Consider the following 22032-nt stretch of genomic DNA (forward strand, 5'->3'; position numbering starts at 1 on the left):
ACCAAGATTGGCATGGGGATGAAGATGAAGCTAAGAGCCTCACCCTGGTTGGCAGCAAGCGGGAGGCTGAGACCAGTAGGGGCAGGGGTGGTGCTGGGGGTCGAAGAAGGCAGCACAGAGACAGGGGTAGGGCCAGGGGTCGGGGCCACTGCCTGGATGAGAGCCACATGGGCAGGCTGGCTGATGACTTGGTGCTGCCCCCCTGCTGACACCAGGTGCACCACGTTCCCTGAGTTAGGTAAAGAGAGAAAGAAAGAGAAAAGAGAAAAATAGGGAAAGAGAGGTAAAGAGAAGGGAGTAGAGAAAGGGGGAGAAAAGAGGAGATGGGGAGAATAAAGGGAAGGAGAGAGAGAAGAGAGAAAAGAAAGAGCGAGAGAAAGGGGGGGGGGGTGGCAGCTGTCAACTGGGGAGGGCAGGGGTGAGAGTAAGAGAAAAAAAGAGAAAGAGGGCATACATCCCAATATCAAGAACCTCTTTTTTCCTTCTTTTATTAAGGCCTCACAAAAATCTGTTCCACTCAGTGCCACCCACCCTAGGCTGCCTACTATGTGGAAGGAGACACAATGAGGTTGAAATTCAAAAAGAAAAGCAGACAAGGTGAGGAAAAGAAGGCAGAGGGCAGGGCAGGACAGGGGGTGGGTTTTACCTACTTTGCAGCGGGCGGGGCTGCCCCACAGCAAGTTGGCGCACCTGGGCACCAGTCAAAGTCAATTTGTTTCCCTGGATCTGGAAGGTGAGGGGTTTACTGCCCCCTGTACTGGCCACTGGCCGCTGTGCTAAGGAGGCCAACTGCCCAATGCTCACCACCTCACCAGCTGTGAGACAAGAGAAAAAGAAGCTTGTTGCTTGTTGACCCTCTATACTAGCCACATCCCCTTGCCCTGAGACAGAGATTCTATATGTTCTGGGTCCTCTCTTGAGGTTCTGTTATTTTTTGACACCAACCCACTGAATACTCACCCCATTCTAACAAATTCCAATCTCCCTCCCTGACACCCATTGTTCCCTTCCCAGCATTCAAGTTCTTCTCACTGGGATCGAATACCTTCCCCTCACCTCCTCCCCCATCCCCGAGTCATTTCAAACTGTGCAAGACTCACAGGGCAGGCGGGCTTGCATGTCAGGGGAGAGGATGAGGCGCTGAGGCCCCGGGGTTGGAGGAGCTGCAGCTGGGAAGGCATAGCCAGGTGGCACCGTCAGGGGCTTTAACAGGCTGGATGAGCCAGGTGGAGCAGAGGGGCTCAGGCGTACTGGGGCAGGTGGAGATGGCTTCAAGGGCAAGGCTGGGGTGGGGGGCCTTGGGGTTCCACCCAGCACCCCCAGAGGGGGTGGCAGCACTGTGGATACAAAGTAGGGGACTATCAGAACTTTGTGTGGTCTGTAGGATTAGTCTAGTTCCAGAAGCCTCCATGGTCCCTTCCATCCCACCCAAACCACTCCTTATTCCCTTTCCCTGACCATTTGGTTCAAGCCCCATTTGCTCCCTACTTCTTCCCATACCCAAGTAGAACATCTGAACTATCCCAACACCTTGGCTTCTTTGCAACTCACCCTGGGGGAGGGGACCACTGTTTGGCTGCAGAGGGGGTAGCAAGACTGGGCCAGGGGGCCGGGATGTTGGGCTAAGCGGAGCCCCAGGGGATGAGGATGACACCAGTAGTGGGGCTGGCAGCACTGGAGGGGTTGGGCCAGGGGTGAGCTGGGCTGAGTGCTCAGGGCCTGGAGGAGGTCGGGCTGGGGCAGGGCTCAAGGGTGTCCGTGGGCTGTTCACCACAACTACTGTCCGGCCTTCAGGCTTTGGCACCGGCTGCAGCATCCTATTGGAGAAAAAAACCAGAAAGACAAGATAAAGCAAAAAATAAGTAATATATATAAAGGAGAGGGGAAAAAAGACAATATAAAACAGATATGAGGAAATCCTGACAAGACTTAAGAAGCAGGTAAAATAAGAAAAAAATCTTAGAATAAACCAACCCATAATTATTTCCTAGGTCTCTTTAGAATTCTCTATCTCCTATCCCCTCCAATGTTCAGAATAATACCTTACGTATCCCAATTTTCTTCTAATTTGCCATTAGCCCTAGTACCTGTTGACTTTCATCTTGACAGGCTTGGGACGGGGAGGGGGATCCGGAGCAGTGGCCACCTCCAGTAGTACCCGGCGGGAGAGGCGATGCCGGGGCAGAAATGTGTCAGCCTCATAACGAGATACTCGGCCCTCCAGTCCAATTAGGTCAAACCGGCCCATGTCCACCCGCTGTCATCAGAGGAACCAGAGAAAGACAAAACAAGTCAAAAGCCAACCAAGGTAACTAGAAGTTGGAAGGCTGAGATAAGGTAAAGCAGTCAGCATGGGAAGGGAGGGGAAAAGTTCAAAGGTCAGAAGTCAGTCACTCAGAAAACTGAGTATTGGGCTAGGGACATAGTAAAGGAATTATTAATGGTTAAGAACAAAAATCAGGAAGGAGTTACTTACTTGCAGGGGATGAGTATCTGTAGCCTGAAGCACCAGTGAAGCAGTGCTAAAGCAGATGCCAGGAGTGATGAAAGGAGAAGTCACAGGTCGTGGATCAAACAAATTTGGATGGTTGCAGACTTTACGTAACTGCATTAGGATGTTAATGACACTCATGAAGTGACCAGTGGCAAGTGTCTCCTTGGTACTGTCAGGAAAAGGAGAAAAACATGGGTAAGGTTCCAGAAATTTCTTTCTATTGCCACTTGGACAAAAACTCATTACTTGGAAGTCTAGCACCTATGCTTATGACCTTGGAGAGAGACTCACGTAGCCTGTGCCATGAAGTCATCATAAAGACAGCGCTGCCGCTTTGATAGACGGCAACGGATCACGTGTTCGTATTTCTTAGGCATCTGTTTTTCAACATCCACCTTAACCCGGCGCAGTAGGAAGGGGCGAAGGACCTAGGGCAAAACACACAAAGCACAAGTTTGAAAACCACTATGGAAAACCTGGAGTCCATGGCTACCCCAACAGGCATATTTTGAATTTTGAATTGCCTTCTCCATGTTACAACCCAAATTCTCCTGCCAATAGGGGTGGGGGTGGGAATGATGGTCGTTAGTAGCTGTCTTCCTTTGTTTAGAGGTCTTGTGGGTATGTTCCCAACCCTTTTAGGTCAACCTTTCTAGCACTGGAATATTTTTAACAGAAATGTTAAGAGTATAAAGAATACTAGATATTGTTTAGTTCAACTCCTGCATTTTATGGAAGAAGTTGAGACCCAGAAAGTTCAAATGACTTGTCTGAAGTTAATAAAAGTAAATGGTAGATCAGAACTTGACTCTATCAAGTTCACTGCTTTTTCACTATATATTATTCTACCTCTAGTTGTGATTTTTAAAATCTTGTCTTAGAATCAATACTATGAATTGGTTCGAAGACAGAAAATCAGTAAGCACTAAGCAACTAGGGTTAAATGATTTGCCCAGGGTCACACAGCTAGGAAGTATCTGAGACCAGATTTGAACCTGGGACCTTCCATCTCTAGACCTGGCTCTTCAACTACTGAGCCACCTACCTGCCCCCTCTGATTGTGATTTTTTTTTAAAGTAAATCTAAATGTATACTTTTTTTTTGCTATGTTTTATTTGGATCCAACAAAAAACTTCCTGACACATCCCAAAACAATCATCCTTACAAAGTCCATTTCCTGAAGAAGCTGGATAATTTATAATACACACACAAGAGATGTGCCCCTTTCAGTATGGTACAACCACTGACTGCCCTTCTTGAGCAAAGTTTTCTACACCAACTTCATATTTTAATTTACTCTTCCTTCCTTTTACCTTATGTAGCCGTTTGACTAGTCCCTCATTGTACTCCTGACTGCCTTCAATCATGCCAGTCAAGGGATTAGAAAACCATTCCTTGAACTCTCGGTGGGACTGGAAGACGTGGGGCATCAGGAAGTGCATCAGGGACCACAATTCCATGAGGCTATTCTGCAATGGTGTCCCTGTCAAGAGCAGACGGCGCTGGCTACAGGAAAGTACAAAAGAGAGAGCAAGAGGGTCATTATAAGGCCTTGGAGATTCAACCTATTTTCTTGGGACTTTCTCCCAGAAATAAGTAAATGGTTAGATGGTCAGGTTGTTCTTGCCAGATGAGACTTGTCCCAAATTTTCCCATCTTCACCTGTTGAAGTTAAGTAGCGACTGCCATCGCTGAGACTTGAAGTTCTTGATATTCTGTGCCTCATCTAATATGAGGTATCGCCAGTTCTTTCGGCGGAAGGCCTGGTGGTCCTGCAGCACCAGCTTGTAAGATGTAATACAAACATGGAAGGCATTGGGCTTAGTCCAGCCCTGTGGGACCAGAAAAGAATAAGAAATAAGAGGGTGAGGAAAGGAATATTAGGAAGGGAGGAACAAAAGCCTTCTAGGAATCAAGAGTAGGATGGAAGAAAATTTTTTTTTGATATTTGAAAAGAGAAAAAAGATCTACAGAAAAAAGAGAAGAGGTCATCAAGGAAGACAGAATCAACAGAGATCAGAGGTGAACAAATAAGAGTAGCAAAGATCTTAACCTGCCGCTTGAGTTTCCTTTCTTTTTGAGCTCCATAGTAAGTGAGGATTTTAAAGCTGGGGCACCAACGCTTTAGTTCCATCTCCCAGTTCAACATGACACTGGTGGGGACAATGATCAAGTGGGGCCCCCAATTACCTATTCAACAATAAAGGGGGAAGATTAGGGATGAGGCAATGAAGTCCCAGAATATTCCACTCTTCCCCAATGGGGTCCTTAGCTTAGCCTTATTTTGTTGTCCTAAGCCCTCATCAATACACAACTTCCCAGTTCCTGTCATCCTTTCCAAATACCAGTCTCACAGCAATTGGCCTTGGCTTTTATGCACCAGACTTCACCCCACACCCACTTGGGTATTTAAATGGTTTCTATTCCTTGGTCAGATAGGTAACCAGGTTACTAGTTAAATAGTTTAAATACCCATCACCCACGTTTAAACTTTTTTTCACTTCCCATCCCCACCTTTCCCACTCAAGGATTACTTTCAAGAAAGCTATGTGGGATCTGAAGGGAAACAACTTTCCTCTATGGCTGTGTCAAGGCAAAGTCCCCAGATCTAGATTCTTTCCCCAGGGACCCCTCCATCTTCCAGGGTTACCCTTCTCGCAAGCCAAGTGTGCCAGCAGGGAGATAGTCTGGATCGTCTTTCCTAGCCCCATCTCATCAGCAAGGATGCCATTGAGCTTCTTCTCATACATAGTGACCAGCCAATCCAGCCCAATATGTTGGTACTCACGAAGCTGGCCCCGAAGCAACAGGGGGATTGGAGTCTTCACCTGGTAGGAAAGGAAAAAATAAAAGGGATACTTTGGGAGACTAACTAGAACAAGTGTTTGAGTTGGAATAGGAACAAGTTATGGCTGGAAGACATGGAAGACAAAGACAGACATGGATGAGTGAGGATCAAGATAGGATTAGTTGTACCTGGGTAGTAGCCAGGGTATAGCCCTTGGGTTGGAGGCTCTCAGCAGCAGCAGCAATATCAGTTATCTCCTTCTTAGGGCCCAATGATGGAGCGGGCCCTGGGGCAGCAGGGCCACTGTCTCCCTTGACTTCACTCCCTTCTTCATCCTGGGCCAGAAGATACTCTACTCCAAAGTCATCATCTTCCTCCTCTTCTTCTTCATCTGCTCTGTTTCTAAGACGGGCCTCCTCAGACTGCTCAGATACTTCTGACTCTGATTCCTCTGAGTCTGAATTCTCACTTGCCTCTTCCTCCTCTGAAACATTTTCTTCCTCCTCCTCAATTGGTTCCTCAGCTTCTGTGTAGACAGGGTCAGGGGTCAGATCTCCCCACACCTAATCCTCATCTAAGTCTACTTCTGGTCCTTTCCATCTTAAAATCCATGATTCCTTAATCCCCACATACCAGATTGACTGCTACTATCCTCATGGGGATGCCTTTCCTCTTCCTGATCTTGTTCACATTCAGAGCTGGTAGCATCGTCTTCATCTTCCTCATCTTCACTGCTCCCTGAGCCTGGGACTGAAGCATCTGAAGCATAGGCCCCTGCATACTGCTGTAGCAGCTCCTCCATTGAAAGTTCTCCTAGAGGACATACTGGAATCAGCCTTCTATCTCCTCTCTAATGTCCTTGTTGTCTCAGACTCTTTGGCCCCACAAATGCAACAGTCATTGATCCAGACTGGGCAGGGGTGAGGGGACTGAAGGATTTACTTTCAGCACCAGCTACCAAATCCTAGCCCCACAGTTGGGGTGGATCTGTGAAAGTGCTATATTCCCAAAAGAAATAAGCTTTTCAACTTGTATAGAATCTCATCCCCAGTTCCCTTCCTTACCTTCTCGGGCCAATTCACTGAGTTCTGTGGCATGGTCTACCTCCCCTGCCAGTTGTTCCTCAGCTGCTATTGTATCCTCTTCATCCTCCGCTAGGGAAAGGAGCAAACAAAGTCATTGGTGGAGAGATATCAAATATACTACCCAAGTAAGGAAAAAAAATAAGAATTTGAAGCACTTATAAGGAATGATGAAATGAAGGATTTCTATATGAGATGAAAACACCTAAATAAACTGATGATGGGGAGGGAAATGAGCAGAACCAGGAGGAACATTGTACACAGAAAGTAAAACATTGTGGAATAATCAAATGTAATCGATTTTGGTACTAATAGTAATGCAATGATCCAGGACAACTCTGAGGGACTCATGAGAAAGAATGCTATCCACATAGAGGGAAAGAACTGAGGGAGTAGAAACACAGAAGCAAAGCATTAACTTATCACTTGTTTATATGGGTATATGATTTGAGGTTTTGGTTTTAAAAGATTACTCTATTACAAAAATGAATAATATGGCAATAGGTATCAAGCGATAACACATGTATAACCCAATAAAATTAATTGTCAGCTCCAGGAGGGGGGAGGGAAGAGGGGTGGGAGGCAGCATGAATCATGTATCCATGGAAAAATATTTAAAAATACAAAATAAAAGACAATATAAAATAAATAAAAAGAAATAAAAAGAATTTGAAGCACTAACCTTCATCTTCATCAGCCCTGAACTCCTCATCTTCTTCATCAGGATGCCATAGCTGCTTGTTACGATGAGTGACAGGTGTTGGGTGCTTCCTCTAAGTGGAGAAAGAAGAGGGTCAGGAAGTCCGTTTAGGAGCAAAGGAAATAAATTTTAGTTCAGATGCCACAGAATGACCCCTAGTCCTACTGTTCCCACAAGTCACTGAAGCCACAGGCATAGCCAGGGCAAGAGAGCAACCAAGGAATTTTACTTTTAGCACCAGCTACCAAGTCTCATCCCCATTGCCTAGGGGAAGACCTGTGGAAGTGCTGATGTAGACAACCACCCCATACTAAATCCAAAACACTTCCAATGCAGACCCCAAGCTTCTTCACATTTAGATATCAGAATCAGAATCACAGATTTTCAGTTGGAAGAGATCTCAGTGGACATCTACTCTAACTCATGAGAGAACGAATTCTCTCAGGAATATACATGACAAGTAGTCATCCAGCCATTGAAAGAATAACTCCAGTGAGTACCTCCACTATCTCTTGAGGCTAAATACTAGGAAGCTGCTCTTATATGAAACCTAAAATTGCTCTTGCAACTTCTATACACTGGCCTGGAGACTATAACGAAAAAGTTTATTTCCTCTTTCAACTGCTAGCCCTTCAAATACACTAAGACAGCTATCACATCCCCTTTTAAGTTTTCTATTTTCCAGAATAAAACACCCAAGTTTCTTCAACCATATAGGAATCAATCCTTCTATGACTTTGAAGACCTTCATCATTCTGGTTGCCCTCCTCTAAACACTTTATAGTTCATCAATAGCATTCTTAAAATGGGACCAGGACTGAACCCAATATCTAGATGTAACCTATCAAACCACAGCAGATAATTGTAGGAACCTCCAGAGTTACTCCACTTATTATAAAGGAGGTTCTAGAGCTGGACCCAAACTCCACTAGTCAAACTCAAAGTTCATTGACTGATCTTATTTTCAGGCTCTTGACATTCAGCCTCTTATTGTTCCCAAAACCCACAATAGATCTAAAATTCACCCCTTTTCTCTACCCTGTCCCTTTCTCTTGCACCTTCATGCCCTGGGAAGGTTCTTCCTCTTCACCATCTTCCTCCAGGACCTCTTGGGAGTCACCATCACTTGATGAAGGGACCTGGGTGGGACTGGAAGGTGCAACCAGCAGCTGGGGGGGCAAAGAACGTAGCAGCTCTTCCAAAGGCAGCTCTCCCTCACGACGAAGAAGCTCAATCTCACGCCTTTGGGTCTCTGCATCATTGCCCTCTTGTTGTTCCTCAACCTCAATAGTCTCTTCATCATCTTCTTCTTCTTCTTGTGGTTGAAAGTCCCGATCTGGCACATGAAAAACAAGTTTTAGAGACTTGAAGCTAACTAAGTAAAACATGGGGATGGGTTGTTTTGGGAAGGGAAGAAAGGTAAGCGGATCCAACAACACCCACCTTCATCATCAAGCTGGGGGAGGACAGGAGGTGGGGGACTAGAAGCAGCTGAACCAGTGTGAGAAGAACCAAGGCCAGGGGAAGAGCCAGCTTTGCTTGGAGTTGGGGCAAGGGGCTGATTGAGGCTCTGGCTCAACAGATCAGAATACTTCTCCGTTTGGCCCACAATGAAATCAAGTTGAAGGTCTAGGGCTTTTTTTCGCTTTTCCTCTAATCGAGACTGCTGTTTGAACTGCACCACCTATTAAAAACAGGTAAGAAGGAATCTGGGTCAGAGCTACTACATAATATGATCCCTGAAGATTGGGACTGTGTTTTCTCCACAACCTGTCTACCTCTTGCCTATGTCATTCAGTACCAGCTAGGACCTACATGAATAACAAAATTGAAAATGGAGTACTCTGATATTAAGGTGGTCCTTTCTTGACAACATCAACCTCTCTGTTTGTTGCCTTGATCCTATGGAACTGATTCAAGCCCAGCCCTCATACCCATGATCCAGAAAAGTAATGCCTATGGAGAAAAGTCCAGTCAGTTATTCCAAGAAATTGTCATCTAACTGTCACACAGGACAGGCAAGCCATCCTATCTGATGCATTGGGGGTTTTGGGGAAGAAGAAAGAGAAAGAATGTACTAGGTGAATCAGACCTCCACCATCGCCTGGAGCGACCTGTATATCTTGATGGTGTGTGGATAGAATTTGCTCCCCAGGACTCTCTTACCCAGCATTCCATTTGCATGCTCACACTGAATGTGCATACACATAGGATTAAGTTTTGGTGTTACCCCACCCCTCCAGTTCTCTCTTTTCCCCCCTGATTTTGGTTGCTGAAACTGGCTTTGAGCCAGGCAGAAGAATTTACTCACATGGTCTTTCTTTTGTTAGATAATTAGGTTTTATGCTTTCTTTCTTTTTTATTTCTTCTACTTCAAGTAATAATTAATAAACTTTATAAAGTTAATACCTGGAGTTATTAATATTAATTTAAATCTTACAATGGAGAAAACTAGAGACTCTGACAGCCAAGAGCCTTGGAATAGCACTTCCTCCAGCTTAGGGTCCTTAGCTATTATCCTAGGAAGAAATCCCTAAGGAGATGCAGAAAATAAAGTTCTTGGCATTGTCAAACAGTTCAACATCAGAAACTGATATCATTTTGTCAGTGGAAATGTTACCAAAGAAGGAACCATTAATATCTGCTCTACTACTGTACCCTGAGGACCATGGGATTTTTCTATAAAATTTACAACTGAAATCTGCCATATATAGATAGTCTCTCCAATTAGGTGAGCTCCTTGAGACCTGGGACTGTGTTGCTATTTGTAATCCCAATGCTTAGCACGGGACTTTGCATATAGTAAGTGCTTAATAAATACTTTATTCATTCACATTCAAATTTCCTCTTGCTTGCTTTGGCAGATCACTCTCTTCTCCCCACTTCTGGACAATCTTTAATCTCTCCCTTTCTATTAGCATCTTCCATGCTACCTACAAACATACCCAGGTCACTCCAACCTTAAAAATTTTCTCTAGATCCTAACCATCCTTCTCAAACTATCACCTTATATTCCTCAACCCAACTCTTAAAAAAAAAAGCTGTTTATACTTGCTTCTTCTACGTCCTCTTCTCTAACTCCCTTCTTAACCCTTTGCAATATATAGCTTTCATATAATGTCTCTCTCTAAAGTTATCAACGATCTCTCAAATGCCAAATATGATGGCATTTTTTCAATTTACATCCTTCTTGACTTCTGGTACTAATACTATAAGATCACCTGCTTCTCTAATATACTTTCACATCTCTAGATTTTTGTGACAGTATTCTCTCTTTTTTCTTTTTATCCCTTCCTGATGTCTCCTTTAATCATCTATGGCAGGTCCTCTAATGGTGAGTGTACCCCAGGAAATTTCCAAACTGGATGTCCTGCAGGCATCTCAAAATCAAGGCCCAAACAGAACTCATGATCATCTTTCCCACTAAATCTATCCTTTTTCATGACTTCCCTATTATTGTTATTCAGGCTCTTATTCTTGATTCCTTATTTTCATCACATCTTCTCTCACTTAAAATAAATCTTTAGTTTTCCCCCTTATATCTGCCCTTTTCACTACATTCATAGTCACCACCCTCATTAGGTCTGTCACCTCTTTTGCCCTGGATTACTGAAATGATCTTCTAGCCTCACTGACTCATATTTCTCCTTATTTTAATCCAAACTTCACACTGTTGCCAAAGTGATTTTCCTAAAGCATAAGTATGATCAGTTTCCCACTACTCAATAAATCCTGATGACTTCATGCTAACTCAGGAGTTATAAAGTCTTCTATTTGGTATTTAAAGTTTATTACAATTAGCTAAATAAACCTTTCCAGACTTTACACGTTATTCTCTTTTACATACTAAGTATATAGTCCTCTTATACTAGAATCTATTTTCCATCTCTCTGCCTCTCCTCTACTTGCCCCCTTACAACTAAATCTTAGAACTTGGTTTCCTTCAAGAATCAGTGAAAAAAACCATCTTCTAAAGAAAACATTTTCGGATCCCACAGCTACTTGCATCTATTCCCAACCCCAATTTTCAATTATTTTGTATTTATTTTGCATATACCTATAAGTTCACATCTTCCTCTGATAAAATGTTTCTTAAAAGCAGGAACTGTTTAACTTTTGTCTTTACATTCTCAGTGCCTAGTACATAATAGGTATTTAATATCTATCGATTAGATTGATAGGAGCTTTAGAAATGGATTGGAGTAGGCAGTTTTCCCCCATATTACATAGGTAGAAGTTTTCTGACCATTTAAGAACATAGCCAAGTCCAAGAGCATTCCCATTTCTCTACACTCCTACCTTCTCCACATTGCTCCAGAACTGCTTCACTTCCTTAGCAATGGATGAGGCAATTCTTCGTAATTTGGCCTGCTCTTCCCGCTTAGCCCGTTCTTCCTTCTGCCGCTGCTCCTCATGATGACGTATTACCATCCGTACTACCTAGTGTAAGAAGTATGTAAAATTGATATCAACAGTAAAACTTTGTCCCCCATGTTTCCTCATCCTTCTCCCCATGGGAGAGAGTGGTAAAAATAAAAAGATTTTCGTGGTCAAAATATATCTAAATACCTAATGGTGTCAGAGCTTACCTCTCCAACATTCCCTTCTGTCCAGATTAGCAATATGATCCCAGCATGTTTCTTTCAACCTTCCCTAAATGGCCTTAAAGAAGTTTCTTCATCTTAATCAGAGCATGGAATTTAGTCAGAGAAATCTGGTGGGGGAAGGGTGCCTACCTTACGAGCCACACCCCGTTTCCAACGTCGTTCCTGAGCAAAGTCAGCAGAGAGCCACTGCATTTCTTCACAAAGGTAGTCCCAATGACCCTTGGGTCGGGCTGGTTCAGGAACCTTGGGCAGTCGCCTTAGTGACCAGAAGCCCTCTTTACGAAGTTCTGCAATTCGTGTTTCTATCTCTGCTTCCTGGTAGGATAAAGAAACATCAAGGCCAATGGCTCCCAAACATAAACATTCCATAGAAATGCACTTAAGAGATGAGTGATTATATCAAAAGGATGTTCTCAGAGACACAAGGAATTTTTTTTTTTACTCTGTCCTTGTTCTAAAGATCTTGAAAATACTGCACTAGGCTTCCCACCTTGTTGCCTATTCTTTTCCCTAGAAACATTATCCCAAGAAAACTTAGCTTAAAGGAGAAGACATGTAATGACAGAAAAGAGAACTTAAGATGGGGGAAGAAGTACTGAAAGGAAATGCAGAAAGCAAAAGCTAGATGCTGACAGTGAGGATGAGAAAACATAGATCTTAGAAGTATAAGAGAAAGGAAATGGGTAAATACAACAAACAGATATGGCTATGACTGTGGTGAGAAGATTCCCAAAGGAGATTTGCTGACCATCAAGTGGGGGTGGGGGTGGGTCTGAAAATACATACATGCTTGGCTTGCTCAGCAATCTCAGCGTGGCTTTTCTCCCACTTAGGCCCCTTACTGGCTGGATCAGCAGGCTGGGATAAGCCAACTCCAACTAGTGGCACAGAGGACACATCAGTGGGACCAGGAGGCCCATCCAAGGAGGAGTCCTGGGCTAGGTGTTGAGGAGAGATGCCACCTGCCCCACTGGAGGCTGGGGAGTCAGTTGAAGCTGGGGATACAGGGTTGCTTCCTGTCATGCTGTCTGATACCATCTGTTAGAGAAGTGGAAGAAAACTGAATAGATTTTTATGGGTACCATAAACACAACTGGTTTCTTGCTCTTCACCCCAAGAAGTACTATACTTCCTACCAGATAAATAATGACTACTTCAACAAACATGTATTATGCTTATGCTATGTGCAAGAGAGTCCCAGGTATAAGAACAAAGATAAAATCAAAACATTCCTACTCTCAAGGAGCTTATATTCTGTCAGAGGCCAGGACATACAGAAAAGTATTACAAGGTAATTTGAAGAGGAAGAATATTTTCAGGGTTTATTTTCTCCTCAAAGCAAAGCCATTTTGTCCTGACTCCCATTTCTATCACCTTGGAACCACATATTAAAGGAGAAGTCTCTCCCTTTCATACCTCTGTCTGGAGAACTGGAAGTTGAGGGTGGGCAGGAGAGGGGCTACTTTGCATTGTCCCACTCCTGGGCTCCACGTAGGATGCCTGGAGGATGACGGTATCTTCGTCACCACTGCTGCTAGCCGAGGGGCTGGCGTCCGGCTGCAGGGCATGCTGGGAGCTGGCCTCATTCTGGGCCACCGGCCACCGGGACCCACTGTCCAGGGCCCGGGGCCCCCCAGGGCGTCCCAGCCTCCGTTCGGGTCCACTGGCCTCTGAAGTACCTATTTTGAATGAGTAGGAAAGAAGATAAGAAGGAATCACAGCCATCCTCCAGTAATAGAAGCAATGTAAGGAAACCCCTTTACTCCTAATTTCTAAACACCAGAGGAGAAACCCACTTTGTTCACTGTTTTCTCTCAGAGTATCCAAGTTTACGCTGCCCTCTCAATAACGAAGCCACACTCTCCTCAGAGACAGCACATTCAAATATCATACCACCCTTCAATACAGGACCCCAGAAATCCTGTCCCCAACCAGCATTTAGAGATATTGCTGTCTTCCACTAATACTATTTTTTTTTTCTTAAAAAGGGCTCTTACCTGTGTGAGCTGAGACCACACCCGCCGTGAAAGTCTGCACTTCCACGGTGCCGCTGTACCAAAGGAGAACACACCTAAAATGAGGGTGAGGGCAAAGAAGTCATTGATTTTGAGGAAATTCTTATGGACTCACATATCCTATTCTACATGCTTTTCAGTTTTTTAATGTACCTTTAGTTAAAAGAATAGAAAAAAAAATTCCACTGAGAGTTTTGAGGAAGAAAGTTCTACTGTTCCAGAAAAGCATAAGCCAGCATATGCACCATGAAAAAAAGAATGCAGTGAAGGAATAGGAATAAGTTTCTGCCACCCAAAAGAGGAAAAAATACTTTTAGAAAAGAAAGCTTTAAAAACGCTGTACAGTCTGTTTAGAGCATAGAACTGTAGACTCTATGAAAAGGAAGGTTCTTGCACACAGGAAAGGTAAACAGAAGCCCTACAAAGATGACTTTTCTGACTTCTTCAGTCAATGAAGGTCTCTGGGTTTCCCAGGTTCGTTCATAACAGAAACTGCCAGTTTTGATGACTGGGCCCCATGAATCCTTGACCAGCTGGTTTCGCAAATACATTTTCTTTGCAGAAATAATACCAGAGGTCAGATTACGGCAGGATTCAGAAGGGAAAAATATCTAACAGGAAAAGCCCCGTACCTGAAGTTGGGAAGATTAACCTCTAAATGCTGGGAAATGACCAGGTATTAAGACATTCATGCTTCATCCCACTCCCCTCCCCATCACCTCACCCCGAAATCTTGACTACTGGGTCTAGTTGACCTCTTCACCTCGACATACTGCAGTACTTAACCAGAGAGAAACACCGAGGTGTCCCTCGTCCCGGCTCCCGCCCTGCCCCCTACCCCGTACCCCCTCCAGCTCTGACCCTTTCTGACCTCTGACTTCTTTAACCCACATTAACATCCAGCTCCTCCCACTTATTTGCCCCTCCCCAACTCCGCCTTTCTATTCCGGGTGCGCGCATACGGGTCCGCGGAAGAAGAGGAGGGGTTCGTAGAAGGCGCGCACAAACACACACAAACACACACTACACATACGGCTCCCCCACACACACACCCCAAGTTAGAACAGGCAGCGCGTGCGCGACAGGGGGTGGGGAGACCTGGCAGGGTTGCCCAAGCAAAAGGGCTCCCGCCCAAATCAATCTTCACCGAGGGTAAGGGAAGGGGGGATGGGGGAGGTAGGAGGAACACAGGGTCGGGGAAAACAGGACTTAGTGCCTCGCCTAGTCCATCACTATTACACCAAGGGGAAAAGAGAGGGAAGGGGGAAAGACAGGTGAGCTTTAATAAGGCCCCCCATCCACCTACCCACTCAAGTGAAGAAACGGAGATGGGCACGCACAAACACTGCCCGACCCACGCTCCCCTACCCACTCCCTTCCTGCGCGCTCGTAAGGGAAAGGGAGACAGGGCGAGAGGAGGGGTCACGGATACGCGCGGCCAAGAGCGCACCTGGATCTTGCGCTCTCCTTTCAGACTCGCTCACCCGAGCACGCGCGCGGAGGGCGGGAAAGAGGGGACAGGATAAAACGCCGGTGCCCCGTTTGGCCCGCCTGGCCTCTCTGTCCCTCTCTATGGGCGCGCGCCGGCAGTCTCGCGCACTGGCCCCGGGGCCCGGCCGGAGATGCGCGCGCAGCAACCCGGGAAGGGGCGGGGGAGGGAGGAGAGCGAGGATGCGCGCGCAATCATTCGTCGTCGCGGGGTGGGGGAGGGAGAGATGGAGGAAGGAGGGGAATCAGCCATCTTGTCTCCCTCTTACCTGCGTCCTCGGGGGCGCGCGCGCCACCCCCCCGCCGGGAAAAGGGGGAGGGGGGAGGGTTTTTCTCTGTCTTCGCGGCCGCCCTAGGTCCCACAGGGCCTGCCGGTACTGCCGCTATCTTGTCTCCCCTTCCAACTCTTTAGACGCACGGATGTAGGAGGGCGGTGGGGGGGAGGGGAGATGCCACTCCCCACGAACCGCCGCCGCCGCCACCGCCGCTCCAGAGGCCTCACCAAAATGGCCGCCGCCGCCTTCGGCCGCCACCACCACCACCACAGATCACTGCCGCTACAGCCGCCGCGGCCCGTCCTCTCGCGATAGATTGTGTGGCGGGTGAGAGAGCAAAGGGGGAGGGAAAGGGAGGAGACGCGCGTGCCAGAAGGAGGTGATGGCTTATTGGCGCGCGGGGTTCTTGGGAAATGTAGTTCTCCGCTGTGTGTCAAACTTTACCTAATATATCTTAAGCTTCCTTGACACAGAAATGAAATGAGAAACTAAATTTTCTAGGCAATATTGCAGACTATCTTCATTTTTCTAATCTATTTTTAGTTAGCTATACTCGGGGCCCTCAATAACTTCTTTGAACTATTTCTCTAGTCTCCTAATAATAAAATATGTATGTAAACTCTATATGATCCCTTCAGAAAGGACAAAGAATGCAATAAACACCTAATCATAAGTTCTATGTGCATTCCCAGCTTTGCTCTTGATATCATAGTATAAATTATCTTTCATTACCTCCTAAATTTTCTAATGGTACAATATCCTTCAAGATCTAGCTCAGTCCTTAACTCCTTGAAAACTTCTCTGACAGCTCTGATCCATGTGGTCCTTGCCATAGGATTGAATTACTACTTTATTTTCTAAACTTTACTTAATTTTTAAATTAACAAGCTTTTACTTTATCATTACCACGACTTATTTCTTTCTTTCTTAAGTGTTTATTATCCTTTTTTTTTTTTACAGCTCCATAGGTCTCTCCCCAGGATCTATAACTCTCCCTGGCAAAGAGCTATTCCATATAACAAAGAGTATTTTTAAACACAAAAAACTTTGTAAGAAATGTGTATAATTAAGCAAAACAAATCCCCACATTATCCATGTCCAAAAAATGTATGTCTCATTCTATATCTTCAATTTGTCACCTCTCTGTCTATAGATTGGTAGCACAGATCATTGTCAATCCTCTGAATTTATAGCTGATCATCACATCAATAAGAGATTTTAATATTTTTAAACTTGTCTTTTTGTTATTGTTAATATTGTGATATAATTTATGGATTAGTTCTGCTCACTTAATTCTATCTGTTATAGTTCTCACAAGCCTTTTGAGGTTTTTCTGAAACTATCATTTTGATGATTTCTTATGGCACAATAGTATTCCATCATATTCATATACCAAATTTTGTTCAGCCATTCCCCAAATGATGAGCATTTCCTTCAGTTCCTTTGCAACTACAAAAATAGCTATTTGTATTTTTTTAACCTTACCTTCTGTCTTAGAATTGATATTCAGTATCAATTCCAAGGCAGAAGAGCAATAACAGTTAGATAATTGGAGTTAAGGGACTTGTTCAGAGTCACACAGTTAGGGCTACGTGTATTTTTGTGACTCCATGGCACAGGCTGTGTAGTCTCTCTCTGAGGTCATAAACATAGGTTCTTTTTCTCTTCTTGTTGATTTCTTTTGGTTGTGCTCCTCTATTAATACCTTGTCTAGACATAACTACAGCATAAAGACCTTGAGGACAAAGGCCATATTTTCTATTCCATTGTATTCAATTTCATCCAATAAGTATTTATTAACTGACTACTACTTGTCAGGCAATATACCTAGGATATAAAAAAAGAAAACAATTCTTGGGCTACTACTTCCCTCCTAAGAGTAGGAAATTATGCTTTATCAGCTGTTCTCTTTTTTAAAAAATCCTTACCTTCTGTCTTGAAATCAATACTGTGTATTGGTTCTAAGGCAGAAGAGTGGCAAGGGCTAGGCAATGGGTGTTAAGTGACTTGCCCAGGGACATACAAACTAGGAAGTGTCTGAGGCCACATTTGAACCTAGGACCTCCTGTCTCTAGGCCTGGCTCTCAATCCACTGAGCCACCCAGTGCCCCCTCTGCTGTTTTTTAGGATCAGGATTGGTAATTACAACTTAAATGAGTTTGGCTGCTTTTTAGTATTGTTTTCATGTATATTTTATAGTCATTGTGTATATTGTTCTCCTGGTTCTCTTTACTTTTAATTGCATCAGTTGATATAAGTCTTACTATATTCTCAGAATTCCTCATATTTGGGTTTTTTTTGCCATAATAATATTCTATTACATTCATATATACCTTCATTTTTTTCCTGTCATCTCTCAAATGGTTAGTATTCATTTTATTTCTGTTCTTTTTTTGTGTATGCTACTGTAAAATAGTCTGCCTGATTTCCCCCTAAACTAATAAATATGATAGAAACAGAAATAGTAGCATCATTTATTCACAACCTTTTAGTGACCCAAATGGAAAGATAAACAACTGGTACTGCTACCTCAGTCTCTACTCAAAGGGTCACGGGAGTTATTGTTCCTCTTCACTTGAAAGTAGCTGGGGAAGAAAGTTATTTCATCTGTTCATGGTTTTTTATATGCACACTGAGCCCCTCTTCCTAACTTTTAAATTTTTTTATTTTTCTTATGAAAGTTGACAGACATAAAAGGCATGATTATTTCCAAACACAAAGAAGAACAGAGAGGCATATGTGAATCTCAATTATGTACACTATTAAGTATATAATAAATATGATTATTCCAATATTCCCTTGTTTATCTCTGAATTTCTTTCAACTCACTTTTATATATTTCATAAATGTTCCTGATTTTCTTTTTTTATCATTACTATCCTCATTCCCCCATAACTCTCCCCTCTTCAAATAAAAAATAAAATTTAATAATACCCTTTCTTTTCACAAATAACTAGTCAAACAAAACAGACACATATTTATCTTGTCAGAAAATGTCTCATTCCACACCCCTTAGTCCATTACTTTTCTAAAGAAGAGATGGAAAGTATGATTATGATCAGTCTTTTGTAGTTATCTATATTCATTGCATTGATCAGAGTAGTTCTTGTCTTTCAGAGTTATTTTCCTTTATATTGCTATTATTATGTAAATTATTTTCTTGCTTCTCTTGCTTCATTCTGTATTAGTTCATACAAGTTTTCTCAGGTTTCTTTGAAATTTTTGAAAAAAATTATATAAATTTTTATGGTATATCATAATTTTTTAGCAATCTTCTAATTAACAGGTACTCCATTCCTTGTTTCTGGTTCTTTTCTACAAAAAAAAAATGTTTTTAAAGTTTTGCCTGAGGGGCAGCTAGGTAGCACAGTGGATAGCGGACCAGGCCTGGAGTATAGAGATCCAAGGTTCAAATCTACCTTCAGATACTTCCTTGGATGTGTGACCCTGCAAGTCACTTAACCTTGATTGCCTAGTCCTTGCTGTTCTACTTTTAAATTGAGGTTAAGACAGAAGGTAAGGGCACCTGGTGGCTCAGTAGAGCCAGACCTGGAGAAGAGAGGTCCTCAGTTCAAATGTAGCCTAAAATACTTCCTTGTTAATCCTGTGCAAATTACTTAACCCCAATTGCCTAACCCTTACCACTCTTCTGCCTTGAACCAATATTTAGTATCAATTCTAAGATGGAAAGTAAGGTTTTTGTAAAAAAAAAAAATTTTTTAAGACAAAAAGTAGGAGTTTGTTGTTGTTGTTTTTTTAAACTAAATAAAGTTCTACCTGACTCTTGAATACTTCCTTAATCTGGCACTATCCAACTTTATTTCCCACTTCTGAAACTGTAGTCAGGTCTTTTTCCTTACTATATCTCTAAAGTTTATTTCCACCTCTGAACTTTTACTATTATACTGACCCTCCAGCCTGAAATCTCCCACCAATGATAATCCAAATCCTCTTCACACTTCAAGTCCAACCTCAGACTCCATCTTCTCTATGAAACATTCCACAACTAATTTCCCACATTGATCTCCTCCTTCTCTAACTTCTGTTGCATGTAGAACCTAGCACTGAATCATATACCAGCCTGTGATTTGTTTTGTTTTTTCATTGTTTTATGTGCCACAGTCCTGTCTCTCCAAACAGATTATAGGTTTTTAGGGCTGCAGATCAATACTTTCTTTACATTTCCCCTCCACCAAGCACTTAGCATTGATGTATGGGTAGGTGTTCAGTACTTGATTATTTAATTAATTGATTCTTTAATTTTTTTTCCTTAATAGGGAAAACTTTTGTCCCAAAATGGAAATTGTCTACCTGAACAGTTTAGGAATCTAGACACTAAACTGGTCAAATTCTGAGATTATTAGTCATTGTGGGGAGTTCAGTCTGAAACCTAGAATAGGTTCCTATAGGGCAGAAAGTCATTGATCATTCATTCAACAAATATTTGTTGAACTAAATATGTATAAATTACTATGCAAGGTGCTATGGGGGAATGAAGAAAAAATAAACAAGATACCCCAAGCTCAACATTTCCAAAACTAAATTTGTCATCTTCTTTCCAAAACTGGCTCCCTATTTCAGGACCTGGACTTGATATTTTAATAATACCCACTATCCTTCCAAAACCCTGATTTCAGACTTGAGAGTTGCCTTTGATTTTTCCTTCTCCTTTGTTCTCCACCTTCAGTTGGTTGCTCACCAAGATCTATCCATTCTACCTCTGCAATGTCTCTCATAATCATCCCTTCTTTTCCTTTACCATTACCATCTTAAACCATCATCTCTACCCAGAGTATTGCAATTGTCTTCTAGCAAATTTCCAACATCTCCTCTCAGCAATTCTTCCAACACACCATTGGCAAATTAGTCTTCTTAAAATATAACACATCACATTTCCCTTTCTTTTACTCAAAAACTTTCAATTCTAATCCATTTCTTCTAGATTAGAGACAACTAGATGGCATAGTAGATACAGTGATGGACATGTAGTTAGGAAGACCTGAGTTCAAATTCTGATTTGGCTTTGTCTGTAAAATGAGGATTTTAGCACCTACCTCTAGGGTTGTAAGAATTAAAGGAGAGAACATTTATAAAGGACTATGAAGACCTTAAAAGCCTTTGGCAATCAAAGCCTTGTACGACATGAATCCTTTTCAACTTTATCTCTCATCATGTCCCAAAATGTACCCTATTCTCCAGCCTAACTGGATGATCTGTTCTTCCCCAAACATACCCCATGCTTTCCTACCTCCACACTTTCTACTACCTATGGAAATCCTACCCATTATTGAAAGCTCATCTCAAATGCCACTTTTTGAGATGCCAGAGAGTTTACATGGGATCCCTTCTGGAACCTCCATGCATCAGTTAGTAATCCACACCTTTCACTTGAATGATCCCTTTGCAGACCCAGTCCCAGGAGCCTATGGAAAGATAATGGTGTCAGTGTCAGCTATGTGTGGGCTTGCAAAGTGGGGAGCTCCTGGAAGTCCTTTACCAAATAAATGCTTCCTCACACTGTTGCCACCCCATTTAAAAAATATTTCTTATGTTTTCTTTACCTTAGTATGACAAATACCTGATACTCTTGGTTTTGTACCTCAATTTTTTATCACCATCTCTGTGTTGTAGAGATTCAATCTTGACAAAAGACCCTACTGTGCACCTGATAAAACCCAGTTCTGCTCCCTATTTAGTACCTCATTCCCCCCTGCTCATCATCAATGTGGGTGGAATTTCTGTCTGGACCATGACTTACAGTTGAAACAGTCCATCTCATCTTATAATTCTTAGCGGTTGGGCTAGATCACTTCCCTCATGGAGGGAAGATGAAACATATGCAAAATTAGAATTGTTCCCTTTGTTCCAGAGGGAAGAAGTAAGAAACGTGGGAAGACATTGCAAAAGAAGCAAATTTAGATTTGACATCAGAAAACAATTTTCCCAATAATTATTCCAAATGTAATTCCAAAATATAAAAAATATATATGTATATATGTGTATATATATGCACATATTTAAATATTCCTAATATAATTCCAAAATATAATATAGATGTGTATTTGTATTCATATGTATATACAAATATTCCAAATATAATCCCCAAATATAAAATATATAAGTGTGTATTGTTTTTATATATGCATATATATATATATATATATATTCCAAATATAATTCCAAAAGTGGAATGTACTGTTTCAGGAGGTGGTGGGCTCCCTCTCATTGATATTCTGCAAATAGTTGCTGGTTGAACATTGGATTCATTTGTTAAGTCATGGATTCCTTTCAGGTCTTGGATGAATTTAGCTGGCCACTGACGTCTCTTCTAATTCTGAAATTCTGTGATTCTTCAAAGTAACTATACCAGAGACTATGCAAATTTGGGGGTTCAGATATGTAATTTCGTTGGTATAGGTAGTTTCCCTGTGAGAAAACTTCTTCTACCATTATAAATCAGTAATTTATAGTCTTAGAGAATCAGTTGGGGTCACTGAAAGGCTAAGCAACTCACTCAGGACCACAAAGCCAATATGGGTCTATAGATGACCCGTACCGCCCCCAGGGGTTCCAAGCAGGGAAA

General features: G+C 42.7%; 1 protein-coding gene across 7 annotated transcripts in view; it reads right to left on the reverse strand.

The window, feature by feature from the left end:
• The window catches only part of SRCAP (Snf2 related CREBBP activator protein), a 28142-nt gene extending 12329 nt beyond the window's left edge, over positions 1–15813 (reverse strand). Inside the window, exons 1-23 of one of the 7 annotated variants that reach the window (XM_056806363.1) lie at positions 15444–15769; positions 13669–13742; positions 13088–13350; positions 12458–12709; positions 11801–11986; positions 11364–11504; positions 8508–8748; positions 8123–8400; positions 7047–7137; positions 6347–6436; positions 5916–6095; positions 5471–5808; positions 5145–5322; positions 4548–4684; positions 4157–4326; positions 3808–4000; positions 2786–2922; positions 2477–2663; positions 2088–2257; positions 1552–1817; positions 1101–1337; positions 651–815; positions 44–229 (exon numbers count right to left, since the gene is read on the reverse strand). In XM_056806363.1, coding sequence (XP_056662341.1) covers positions 44–229; positions 651–815; positions 1101–1337; positions 1552–1817; positions 2088–2257; positions 2477–2663; positions 2786–2922; positions 3808–4000; positions 4157–4326; positions 4548–4684; positions 5145–5322; positions 5471–5808; positions 5916–6095; positions 6347–6436; positions 7047–7137; positions 8123–8400; positions 8508–8748; positions 11364–11504; positions 11801–11986; positions 12458–12709; positions 13088–13141 — 3877 coding nt within the window. In that variant the 5' untranslated portion in view covers positions 13142–13350; positions 13669–13742; positions 15444–15769. Of the gene's footprint in view, positions 1–43; positions 230–650; positions 816–1100; positions 1338–1551; positions 1818–2087; positions 2258–2476; positions 2664–2785; positions 2923–3807; positions 4001–4156; positions 4327–4547; positions 4685–5144; positions 5323–5470; positions 5809–5915; positions 6096–6346; positions 6437–7046; positions 7138–8122; positions 8401–8507; positions 8749–11363; positions 11505–11800; positions 11987–12457; positions 12710–13087; positions 13351–13668; positions 13743–14992; positions 15322–15443 lie in introns of those variants that run through there. The other 6 variants (XM_056806362.1, XM_056806365.1, XM_056806364.1 and 3 more) reach the window with 6 other exon arrangements.
• Positions 15814–22032: the final 6219 nt, after the last annotated feature.

The sequence above is a fragment of the Monodelphis domestica genome, chromosome 7, assembly GCF_027887165.1.
Source record: "Monodelphis domestica isolate mMonDom1 chromosome 7, mMonDom1.pri, whole genome shotgun sequence".
In the NCBI taxonomy this organism is placed as follows: Eukaryota; Metazoa; Chordata; class Mammalia; order Didelphimorphia; family Didelphidae; genus Monodelphis; species Monodelphis domestica.